Source organism: Sinohyriopsis cumingii, chromosome 9 (genome assembly GCF_028554795.1).
Source record: "Sinohyriopsis cumingii isolate HCF-2022 chromosome 9, ASM2855479v2, whole genome shotgun sequence".
Lineage (NCBI taxonomy): Eukaryota > Metazoa > Mollusca > Bivalvia > Unionida > Unionidae > Sinohyriopsis > Sinohyriopsis cumingii.
The window spans coordinates 110,001,999-110,016,040 of NC_142969.1; the positions used below are offsets into that span (position 1 = coordinate 110,001,999).

At 35.3% G+C, this 14,042-nt stretch overlaps 1 protein-coding gene across 1 annotated transcript in view; it reads left to right on the forward strand.

Moving 5' to 3' along the window:
• Nucleotides 1–433, forward strand: part of LOC149792462 (diamine oxidase [copper-containing]-like) — a 45,424-nt gene extending 44,991 nt beyond the window's left edge. Inside the window, exon 4 of the mRNA XM_089969394.1 lies at nucleotides 2–433. Within this exon, the coding sequence (XP_089825520.1) occupies nucleotides 2–408 (407 nt within the window). The 3' untranslated portion in view covers nucleotides 409–433. The remainder of the gene's footprint in view (nucleotide 1) is intronic.
• Nucleotides 434–14,042: the final 13,609 nt, after the last annotated feature.

Genomic DNA, 14,042 nt, shown 5'->3' on the forward strand with positions numbered 1-14,042 from the left:
GCCGCCCAGTCTCTTCCGGAAGTCCATCCAGCCATGAAAGCCTTATCCTTTACCAAGTATCACGTGACCGTTACTAAGCGGAAAGAGGAAGAACAGTACCTTAGCTCTATCTATGACCTCAACCGGATGGATAATCCGAAAGGTTACCTTGACCTTATGCTGGATAACGAGTCCATTGTCAACGAGGATGTCGTCAACTGGGTTACAGTCGGTTTCCTCCACGTTCCGACGTCAGAGGACCTTCCCATGACCGTGCGTGTGCAGAGCGGCTTCATTCTGAAGCCTTTCAACTTTTTCGACACGACTGCCACGTTTGACATGCCACAGTACTCAGAAACGCAAGGAAACAACAACGTGGAACACGAGCCTACATTTGACGCATGCGTTGAGTCAAATACAGAATATTGACGCATTTTGTTTATAACTTTACATACGATAAAAATCGGAAACAGCCGATCGCAATTGACATTTTATAAAGTTAGGAAAGGGAATACAATGTTTGAGGATTTTAAGAGATTTAAGATTTTTAATTCAATTTGCCAAGTAAAGATAAACATTTTTAAAATGTGTTATTGTGCGTTAATTATGAGATTCCTTGCATTCATGATTTCACGATTACGGGGAAGGTTTTGGAGAGGAAGTTAATACATTAAGTGTAAATAGACGCATTTGAATCTGACGCTTGATTTCTTTAGGTAATCACTGAACAAGAACATTCTTCAAATTTCATGCACTGATTTATATTCATAACACCCTTTCCGTCATTCACTCTGTATTTAGCTGCAACGCAAGAAATATTTTATGTTTTACAAGTTAATTGTACGTGTCAGTATAGTCATGGGAGATAACTGGAACCTTATAACATCTTACACATTATGACTGTTTTTGAGCTAACTGTATATTCTTTGAAAAATTCTTAAAAAACGCCATTTCTTAGAAAATCTCAATCAGAGTTTAGATATTTTCCTATCTAGGGTAGTACACAATCACACCCAAAGTACATTCAGGTCTGCATTTCATCACGGTTTAAAAGAACAAACTTGTCATAACGTTAAAAAATCATTTATTTCTTCACCTCTCACAGTCTGAGTCTTAAGTGTTTAAATTTCAACACCCCTAGTTACTGATGAACCACGCCCACATGAAAATCTGCTTTGAAGACATCCAAAGTTTCTCCCAAATTCATGCCTCTCCCATTTCATTATGAAATTGAAATAACATTCACGAAATAATAATAATAATAATAATAATAATAATTACCAAGCGCTACTCAACCTCATTTGGTTCTGTTTCCTCTTTAGGGTCCTCGTCCATGTTCTCGTCTCGTTAGCGCTGTATAACCTCAGCGAGCAGAATTTTCTTAAGGTTCATTGCGCTATAGGAGTTCACCTTCCTCACACGACGAATATGAGCATGACAAATTTGCCGTAAATTCGCTTGAATATAACTAAATTCAGCCCTCACGACATACACTAAACTGGAGGGACTTCCCGACAGTACATCACTTCTGGAAATTCTATTATCACCGGAAGTATACAAATATTTCCGGAGCGTTTTCCGTAAAACATCGCTAAATGCACAGATTGTCTTTATGTTTTTGTCTTTGAGTTAAAATATGCATTTTAATGCACATTACTGAGTTATTTAGCCAAAAAATGGTCATTTTGATATATAATTTGTATTACACTCTAGAGGACCTTCATTAAAAGATTAGTGCATAAATGTCTGACAGACTTGTGTTGCAAACTGAATATAGCTGTCATATAGATATATTGCAAACTGCAGTTAATTGTCTTACAGACTTGGGGCCACGACTGGCCGAGTGGTCTAAAGCGCTTTCCGTTACGGATCACTGCCATATCACTTCTGCGTGTATTCGAGTCTCGGATTCGGCCAATGTGGGTATGTGAGAAAGCTTGCCAGTAGCTTTTCTTGGGTCGGTGTTCTTGCCGTGTTTTCCCAGGTTCTTCCTCCACCATTAAAACTTGGCTCCTATGTATAGCCTATCGTATGCTAAAAAATGGCGTTAAACCCCACAACAACAAAAAAAACAGAACAACAACAACTTACAGACTTGTATCGGATTCGGCAAATGTGCGTATGTGAGAAAGCTTGTTCTTCCTCCACCATTGTTAATGGCTGCCACGTATGGCCTATCGTGTGCTGAAAAATGGCATTAAACCCCACAAACTGAATATCGATGTTATGCAGACCTGCAATATAAATTGAATTTAAATAACCTAGTAGGCTTATATCGCAAACTGAATATAGATGTCACATAAATATATTGCGAACTTCATATAAATGTCTTACGTACTTGCATTGTAAACTGAATAGGCATATCTAGCAGGCTTATATCGCAAACTGAATATAGATGTCTAGCAGACATGTTGCAAACTATATGTAGATGTCTTGCAGACTTGAATTGCAAACTGGATAGAGAAGTCTTGCAGACTATATTGCAAACTGAATATCAATGTCCAAGAGATTTGTAGTGCAAACCGAATATAGATGTCTAATAGACTATATCGCAAACTGAATATAGATGTCTAGCAGACATGTTGCAAACTATATATAGATGTCTTACATACTTTAATTGCAAACTGAATATAAATGTCTAAGAGATTTATATTGCAAACTGTATATAAATATTATACAGACTATTGCGAACTGATTATATATATATATATATATATATATATATATATATATATATATATATATATATATATATATATATATGTGTGTGTGTGTGTGTGTGTGTGTGTGTGTGTGTGTGTGTTACATATTTATAATCCATACTTAACATACACATCCAACTGATTATTTTTAGCTACGTGACAGTTGTAGAAACCTACTTAGTGACTGGGGTGCCGGTCTCACAGACAAACCTGGGCGGGTTCAAATTATGTCATCAGATTAGCGAAGGTCAGCTATGGTGGCGTTTTTCTGGGCAAGGGAATGTACTCCGAACGCATTAGGATTAAATAACCTGCTTTGTGCCATAAAAACATAAAAGAGAGAAGCAAAGCACTTATACACTAATGTATATATAATATATTAAATTATTATGTGACCATGTAATTATTAGATGATGTAAAAGATGTTCTATATGCAAAAAGACGAGAAAATGTAAGAAAATATTATAGCCCAGATTAAGAAAATGCACATCAGAAATATATTGATTTTTCACAAACTGTCTATCTACAGATAATTCCAGCATATTTGAGATCGATCTGGTGTGCCCGTAATAATAATAATAATAATAAAAATAACAATAATAAGCATACTCCAAACTATCCTTGTCATTATCAACAAGTCTTATTGATTGACAAATATCAGATCTTGTGTTCACGGAAATGATTAAAAACATACAAGGAAGTAATGACTTTGATAGAATTCACGTCTGATTTAGAAAAGCAGGATTTAAATAAAAATGTCAACTCCGAATGAGCCACTTCAGCAAATTGTCGTTAATACAACTCTGTCAAAAACAACGCGATATCAGTGAGCTCAACTAATCCAGAATTAAGTGTTAATTTTCCAACTGCAATTGCAAATTGCAGCGAAAGAAATAGCCTAAGCACAGTTACGAGTATATTGCAGCTGGCCAAATATCAGATCAAAATCTTGTGGTGGATTACCAGCAAATAATTCACATACATTTGCAAATAAAAATATAGATGATGGAACTCCCGATTGGCAAGTTGTCACAATTCCAGCACGTAGTTATCAAATCGAACAAACCAATTATGAATTCCAGTGCAGAATCAAATCTAGAAAGAATAAAAAATAGCTATAACAGTTCACGAACCAAGTTTATCAGCTGAGATAGAAATATATTCGCAAGATTATGTTGTAGATATTACCGATCTTCGATCTGAAGTGTGTTAGGGTGGCCTGAAATAGCACCAGAGTATAAAAGACCGACAGAACCTCAACGAGATGATTTCTCTATTAACGAAAAACAAATTATAAATGAACTACAATATCAAAATGAAGAATCTCCATTGCACACTAGACGTCAATATCTATATCCTAGTTCATTAGTCATGCGTGATGAAAATTATGTGTATGTTATTCATGAATATTCAAATCATTATCTAGTGAAATTAAAGATGAACATGCAATTATATCAGCAGCAGCAGCACTACAACAAAATTCATATTGTTGAATATCCTCATAACAATCTTAAAAAGACAATTGTCAAAACAATACAGCATTTAAATCAAATTACATCAGACCTCGAGTATATTAATCAAACAGCTGTTGATATAAAAAGTATTTCAAGAATTACCTAAGAAAATACTTAGTTTTAAAGAAATATTTCTCAATCATTATAAAATATATGAAGCAGATCTAGCAATATTTATAACAGCAACATTTTAACTTATCGACTAAGAAAATACGGGTAAATGATAGTGTCCATGAATATTTTCCACAGATCGTTGATGCATGGAGAAAAATAATCCCATCATCAAATATTTTTGAACATGATCCGTACGTATTTCACCAGGAATTGTAAATATAACATCAACAATCGCAGTTAATCTTGTATGTGATGGAATTGATGTCAAATATCAGATAGATCTTGAAGAACCAAATCAAGATCGACAAGGATATATTTTGTATGCATTTACATCGCATTTACCTCCTGGATATTTGATTGTACAAGAGCTTATCAAACCCATCGATTTGAGATGTCATATCCGTTTTTATCAAGAATACATTTCAAACTTACTGACCAAACCGTGCGGTTAATTGACTTAAGAAATGAAAAGTTAAATACAAATCTCTACGTAAAATCTTAACGATTACATGGGCACATTCAAATTATCAAAAACAAATTGTACAAGTGAAGTCAAATTATTTCTTTTTATTTCTCAGGTAGAATAAAGTCAGAGGATAATTGACCGCCATATTGCCGTATGTTTCATTTTCGTCAGTGACGTTGTCAATACCTTCACTTTTAAAATACCCTTTATTATTTTCACTTTTGTCACTACTTTCACTTTCACAATCCCCTTTACTATTTTCACTACTAACTTTGTCATTGTTTTCATTTTTCACCATCTGATATAAAAATTGTATCTGCCTTTGAATACTCCGTGATCGATCACAAAACCGTCCTTGATTACTCCGTGATAACATTCGTAAATAAATTCTTGAGAGTAATACTTTTTCTTTCCATCAACCCGAAACATTTGATAACCAGAAGCACTATTAATATAATCGACTGTTTTTTTTAGTCGACAATTTCTAATTGCATCATCACGGACTGCTTCATAATTTTTTTGCTCCATTTATATATATATATATATATATATATATATATATATATATATATATATATATATATATATATATATATATATATATATATATATATCATATTATTTATTTAAATGATTATTTCTCTAAATTATTGTTTTTAAAGTCTAGATTAATAATCTTTGACATTTCTTATAACTTTATCATTATTATTAGTGTTATTTTTTATCATGATATCTTTCAGTTCTCTGTATTTTTTACCACCACATTGCGCACAACTGTGTTTTGCTTCAAACCCCAACACCACATTTGAAATACGGTTTAGGTCCTAAACTCCCTCTTCGTACACTTTGTAAATGATATCTGAATAATTTGTTTTCACAACATTTGTCACAACTAGTTGTAGAGCCTATTATAAGACATTTTGCATTTGTAAGGATAGATAGATAGATAGATAGATATATAGATAGATAGATAGATAGATAGATAGATAGATAGATAGATAGATAGATAATATCAGTTTAAATGTATATTTGTTTTAATTATAATATGAAGGAGATGATATCCACATTTACAATTAAGCCATCTAAAGATAAATTTAATCTTGACAGAATAGCTCCTGACTTACCGATGCGAGCTCTGGTTCAACCGACGAATAAAACTTTGAATAATATTTTTCATGACGCTAAGAAATTTTTTATTAATATGGTATATGTGTGGTCGACGTTCAAAATCATACGCAACACAGAGTGGGACGACAATGTCGTCCATACTACAATGAACGACAAACAAGCGCAAGGATTATTAATTATCTCGACAATTGAAGATATTCTTTCAGAGAAAAGTTTATTGTATTAGCAGAAGCAAACAATAATACTTGGATTATCAGTGACAAACGTGATCCTGTCCTTCATAATGAAAAAATTGCCTTTTTAAGTAAAAATTCCAAACCAGGAATGTTTACTGGTATTGACATTCCGTATTATGAAAGATCATATCCTGTAACCGCTGTAAATCTGGAATTTATAAGATAAATTATAAACTCAGCGTTAATAATCTAAAATCGATTAAAGTTTCAAAAATAAATTGTGAAGCCGAACGAGTAACGGAACATTTTACAAACGTGATGCGTGGAATGATTTCACGGACAAAAGACGTAAACTAATAAACGAGTGGGAAGAAATAGTTAAATATACCGGAGCATCTGTCAAAGACGTCGCTGAATTAGGAAAGAAATTAAAATTTCCAAAAAGTAAGAACGATAACCGAAGAGACTTTTTTTTACGAATCAAGGTATAAATCGGAAGTAGTTTCTATTGAAAATTATTGATCATAATGCGCATATGTGGACTAATGCATTAATAATATTTACTCGACATCAAACTATAAAATTTTACCAAGGAGATGTATTTGATTTTATTAGCGAAATAACTATGAACGATCCCGCATCAGTGTGGTTATTTTAGAGTTCAATAATGCAAATTATTATCAGTTTGTGTGGCCTACAGAATGTTTTCATGAAGAAATGAAACATCTTGCGTTGAAATATACACATGACGATGCTGAACATTTACTAAGCAATTGTTTTAGAGTTCCGTCAGTTGTTTCTCATTTTGCTGGATAGAAAATTCGTAGAAACCAGCACGATTAGAATTCCTTGAAGAAATACAACGCAGTTATGTCGAATACGGACACAGTAGATTATGGAATACTAAATACTGTTATAGAGATGTCATCTCAGTTAATATGGTTGCATGTTATCTCGGAAGTGTTCTTGGAATGGGAGGGTGTTCTAATTATTTTGAACGATTTGGACATCCAAGACCCGAGATGACCAGAATATCAATTAATGGCCCATTACCAGATTTTGATCTGACTGGATTTGCTTGTATCGAGTCGCTTAAGGCTGCTGAAAATTTACATCCGGTTTGTTTTATCTGGTTTGGCAAACGTTTTTCAGAAATAAATGTGGGCCCCAACAGTATCAGAAAGATTATTATGATGCAGAAAGATTATTATTGCTAGCAGTAAGTGAAATAATTTTGTCATGCCATCCGCAGAAAAAAATTTGGTTACCACAACAAAAGAAATATTCTGATGATGAAAATCCTGATATAACTGATTTTGAGAATAAAATCGCAAAAGATCTTGGCAGAAACATAATCGGAGTAAGTAACGTTAACTTATCAGACGGAACAAAATTTGGTTCAATTGAGAGTTATACCGATATTAAATCACCGCAATTTACTCATTTCAAATTTTCAATGCTCGCGTACGTTCTGATAAATCTATTATCGATGATCGATATAGTTTCTAAAATTTGCTGTCAAATTACGGAATCATTTTATATCAATAAGTATACAGGATTGCTAGAACTTATCAGCATTATGCAGTGAATGGAGGATAAAAAAAGAAAATTTACTCAATTTTTCTGAATCCTTAACACTACTTAATACTGTTTGTTTTGAAAATTTGTGTTTTTATATTTGCTTGTGTTTTTGTTTGTAATCGCATTAACGGATTTCACAGAAGTTGTGCGAGTAATGTTATTACTGAATGCAGTTATCTCACTTGGAAATCTTGCAACCCATTCGCGAGAATTCGTATCTTTCTCAATTATTTCCTTCGCATATTGATATCCAAAATAACCGCTCAGCAAGCGTTAGACTTAATCGTTCAAGAATTGCCTGATCACTATGAATTACGGTATGTCCTCGTGTACTTTTGACGTTATGTTTTGTTATCTGTGAAAAAGAAAAAAAAAATCTCGAAAAAAAAAAAAAAAACCACCAGGCAAATGCAACAAGAAACCAGCGATGTAAGGCAAGTAGGACCGTTCCCGAGCTCTCCTTCCCACTAATGACAGCCAACCATTCAACTGTAGGGACCTTTATGGACCCACAGATTGAGACCAAACTATCAGGGTTCCTTGAATCCATAAAAGCCTGGGGGAGGTGGCACCATCCCCTTCCCCAGGAACAACTAGCAGGCTGCGGTGCAGTCAGAAAAAAGTGGCACATGCACAATTGTGCGAACGCTACTATAATTAAACTCAACAACAGAGATGACAATGCACCTAGAAACTCCTTGCCAGGATCAACTTGTAATATTTGTGGCAATCATAAGGGTCCTCGTTAATAAATTCGTTCAAAAACAGAAGAAACGTCAGTTATTGTTTTAGTTGTTAACGGATTTGCTTCTTTATATCTACTCGCAACATCGACGACGTTAAAGCGTATTTGTATGTACGTATTTGACGTTATAGTATTATGTGGTAAAAACAAAATATCTGCCTGATGAACCTCATTAGAAGTGCTGACATCAAAATGTACATTCTGAATCTTTTGTAGGTGGTGGTAGTTAAATTTGCCATATTGCCTGTCGTGCTAATCATTTTGCAGCAACAGAACGTGTAACATTTGCTGCATCAGCGAGTTCGCTAATCGCTGTCTACATTTTCAGTATCCTCTTGGGCTATAATAAATCGATTCCATTATTTTATAATAATTGGTTAATTAACTACCGGCTCCGAATACTGATTTACCTTTCATCAAAGATCTTACCAACCAATTAGCTAATGATTCTCTAATTGATTTATTTTTTATGTAATTTAACGAGTGAATCAACTTCACATATCGTATGTCAGGAGCCAGTAAAACATATTTCAGCATTACCGATTGCCATCAATAGGATAATAATAGGTCCATCCGGATCGGAGAAAACACAATTAGTGCTTAATTCGAAAATGAGATGGCTCAGATGGGATAAGGTGTATTTAGTATCTCCGTCATTTGATGATCAGAGATGTTACAATGTACTTAAAGATTTTAATGAAAACGCAAAACTGTTGGACGAAGAGGGTGATGATAATATCAATTTTATCACGGATATTGATGAAGCCTCATCTGTAGATGACCTCGATAGATTTATTCATAATTTATTAGCATAAAACGACAAAATGCTGGACAAACAACCAAATCCAGCAATAATACTTTTTCGAGGCATACATGAAAATACTGATGTGATTTATGTTACTGAGCGATATACACAAATACCTGAAGTGATCAGAGATAACTGAAATATTTTAGTTATGTTTAATGGAGTTGATACACCTATTCTGCGAAAAAGATTTCAAACTTGGTTTAGTGGGCATATGGACATGATTAGGTTCAAAAATTTCTTTTCGAAAGCACAGTCTTCTCCACACGGAATTATAACAATAAATTGACATGTTCCTCGATCACGATATCCTATAGGTCTTGATAAAATATTTGGTTGAGAGACTGATATAATAATGATTTAATTATATCAGCAGAGGAGGTGCAACCTCGATATAACATCCGGCAGGTAAACAAAACATATATAAGAAAAATTTGAAGAGAAAAAACACGAACGACAATAATATAGTAATAAAAATAAATAACCCAATAGGGAAACTCTCTGTAAGTTAGAGGATTATGTTTGTCGTTATTGACCTTATATTGTTTTTCGTATGAGGTGTCTTTTCAGCAAAAGGTATGTTCATCTCCTCTGCTGCTTCCTTAAATAGTAAAAAGATACAATGATTAATGACTCAAAGTGATACCACAAAAACAACGGAAGTGACTCGCGTAAACATTGACAATTTCCACACGAATATGATGGAGTTCGTTCAAATAATGAAATATGAGACGTTTTCACTCAAATAGTGAAGTATGATATGAAATATTGGGACATGTATCTTGCGGAATCGAAGACAAATCCGAAGGTCTTTTCAACCCCAACGCTCTGTCGAATGGTTAAGGAGCCACCACGAACGGTATGCCCCTTCTGGTCTGCCTTAAAATCCGTAGAATCTGTACGCCCGTTGGTCCAGAAGCTTTGGTTCTTCACCACGTGACGATCTTTAACTTCTTCCGGGCCAACGTCACCCACCAACAGCAGCACACTGGGTATAACACAAACCAAATTAGCATCACGGCTAAACAACGTATACAGTACGGTGTATTTAAGGATATGCAGCATAACTATCACTCAGTCCTTCCTTCACCACTACACTCAGTATTCACCAGTCACAGGCCATCAATCAATCAATTACCAATCAGTCGTCAATCAGTCAGCTGAAAATATAATATCCGAATCCGTGTACTACAAATGACACGGTCATGTATAACAGTACGTAATGACGTTATGTACTGTAAACTTTAGTTGATTTTTTAGACAAATTATATTACCGGGACTACTGTGAAAGGTGATACTCAGGTTTAGAAGTTAACCCATATCTGACAAGAATCTTATAGTAACGTACCACCTCTACCTTAATAAATACAAAATTATTTCGAATACAGACTGCAACATTGCATTACGCGACACAAGTCGGAATTACTTAATATACAAGATAAACGTGACAGTAACTCAAATACATCCTATATTACAAATAGGAAAACAATATTTAACTCGCATACCTCTCCAGCTCGAGATCGCGCGTCAAACAGCGGACTGCTCATTGACAAGACTCTTCAATGTCCCTAATCTTATAAAAATAGGGTCCAAAACCCTTGACAAGACATTAATTTTTTATCTATTCCCAAGAGAGGTGAAAACTAATTTCGAAATTCACACGTTTTAAGAAGGGCCATGTCCCATGCAACAAATGCGTGAAGATTTCAAAAACCCCTAACAAGAATGTATAATGCAGAATTCACGGCATCGTCCCACCAACCTAACAGAAGTATTCGGACAAGACATCCAAAACCGGGCAGCAAATTTGATAACAGCCAATTAGGATAATCCAAACACAGATGTGAAATAATCTTAACACGGAGGTGAGATAATCCTAACACATAGGTTATTAGCTTAACAACGACATATCATAGTTTGTATGATCTTTTCGGCATGCACTTTTTAAAACTGACACTTGTTATGTTCTTTCTCATTTTACAGAGAAAGCGACTACTGAAGAACACAAAAATTGTGGTAATGGTCAACCAAATGACAAAACTACACCACGACGTAGCCACAGATTGTATGTATACATACAACCAGGATATATACTCAAACTGCTCTTCTGAAAGTAGTTAATGACATTCTCTCTGCGTTGGATAACGGAAAGATTACAGTTCTCACCCTCCTTGATTTGTCAGCAGCATTTGTCACAATAAACCATGATATATTACTTCACCGTCTCCAGCATGTACTTGGCATTCACGATACAGCCTTACTGTGGTTCAAGTCCTACTTGGTCAACAGGACACAAATTGTATCTGCAAATGGAATACACTCCAGCCCAGTTGATCTATGTTGTGGTGTTCCACAGGGGTCTGTTCTTGGACCCGTTCTCTTCATTCTGTACACTCGGCCGCTCTCGAGTGTCATAGATCATCATCCAGTGTCTCACCTATTGTACGCTGATTACACCCAAATATACAAATCTAGCTACCCAACTGAAGTTGATGCTACCATCCAAGGTGTAGAGAGGTGCATTTCTGATGTGAAATCATGGATGACATGTAACAAGCTGCAGATGAGTGATGATAAAACTGAGGTCATTCTGATCAACACAAAGACTTTATCATTCACATCGTTTACCTCAAACAATAAATATCAGCAACATCAACGCTAAATTCACACAATCACAATGTGTTCATTAGTACTTTCAAGACTGGACTATTGTAACTCAGTTATGTCTGGTTCATCTCAATATCTGCTCCAGAAACTTCAACAAGTTCAAAACACAGCTGCTCGGATCACCCTTAGAGTACCACGATCAGAGCACACCTCACCGCTGCTCTGGTTATCCATTCGATCCAGAATCCAACACAAAATTTATTCTCTGTGTTATGTTTCACTGTCGGACTCTAGTCCAACATACCTATCCAACCTCACCCATGTGTACACACCAGCAAGATACTTACGCTCCTCTTCTGACAAACGTATACTCATTATTCCAAGTATGAAAACAAAGTCATATGGACAGCGTTCTTTTGAATACCAGGGCCCAGCAACATGGAATGAATTGCCCACTGAATCTAGACACAAAGACACAGTGATCCCATTCAAGAGTGCTCTCAAAACTCACATATTTCGACTGCAAGAACAAACTTCAAGACCTAATAATGTTTCCTACCTTAAATATTCTCAGCATATTTTTTTATGTTTTCTAATTTCATGGTGTTTGTTTTTGTAATCATATCATTATATGTTTTTATCTTATAGGTTTTGTACAATGTTGTAAAGCGCTTAGAGCTTCTAAAGATTAGGCGCTATACAAAGTCCTCATTATTATTATTATTATTATTATATGGGGATCGGGCTGGCAGATGATCTTAAAATGTGCGAATTGTGGTTTATCGTTCCTAAATTCTAGCTGTACAAAGAGACTCCATCCAGCAAACCACGCTGCAATGATGCTTGCTGAAATCAACTTGGGATTCTAGATGAGACTTCAGGAGACACCAATGGGAAATATAAAGGCCAGGCTCTTGCTTACATGCATCGATATTCGTCCCCAGCTTAAAGCTTGAAACAAAAAACTGCAAATAGAGTTTACAACTGAACTAAATAAGACCGACATGTCATAACCTAAACTGTCAACATCACAGTCGATGCGCGTTACAACTCTCTTCGCATTGTTAGTGCAAAGGAACCAGGACAAGCACTTTCGCAAGCTGTTGGAATCGTTCGTGAAGCAATGACTGATCGTAAGTATATCATGCGGCTATGTGCAAAAACAACTTGTGTTGGGCTGGAGCTTGGCTTAAAGGAAAGGGATGTGATGTTGTATGTCCAAAATGGCTGTTGTTGTTGTAGGGTTTAACACCATTTTTCAGCACACGATAGGCTATACATGGCGGCCAGTATTAATGGTGGAGGAAGAACCCGGGAAAACCCTGGAAAGAACCACCGACCCACGAGAAGCTACAGGCAAGCTTTCTCACATACCGACATTGGTTGAATCCGAACCTCGAACCCAAGCAGGCAGATGTGAGATGAAAGTGATCCGTAACGGAGAGCGCTTTAGACCACTCGGCCACTCGAGATTTAATGGTGGGTAGTACTGTTACTAAAGCATAATAATGACTTAGATCGTCTGTAAATATAGTAAAATATTTTAATTGCCTCTTGTTGGTTCGTCATTTCACTTAGTTTCGTTTAATTTCTATTCCACATTGATTTCCATGAGTCGGTAGGCGAATAGCTTAGGGTTCATGTGAATGGCATAGCTAACAAAGTGTTTGTAGTGATCGACTTTTATTATTAAACCCATCTTCCAGGTTTAAACCGTAAGTGTGTATTATATTGATTTAATAATGATAATAATAATAATAATAATAATGAGGACTTTGTATGGCGCCTAATCTTTAGAAGCTCTACGCGCTTTTACAACATTAGACAACACCTATAAGATAAAAAAAAACAATGATATAATTGCAAAAACAAACACCGTGAAATTAGAAAACATTAAAAACATGCTGAGAATATTTAAGACCTGTTCTCTTCATTCTGTACACTCAGTCGCTCTAAAGTGTCATAGATCTTCATCCAGTGTCTCACCAATTGTATGCTGATGACACCCAACTGAAGTTGATGCTACCATCCAAGGTGTAGAGAGGTGCATTTCTGATGTGAAATCATGGATGACATATAACAAGCTGCAGATGAATGATGATAAAACTAAGGCCATTCTGATCACAACACAAAGACTTTCTCATTCACATTCTTTACCTCAAACAATAAATATCAGCAACACCAACGTTAAATTCACACAATCAATACGAAACCTAGGTGTTATT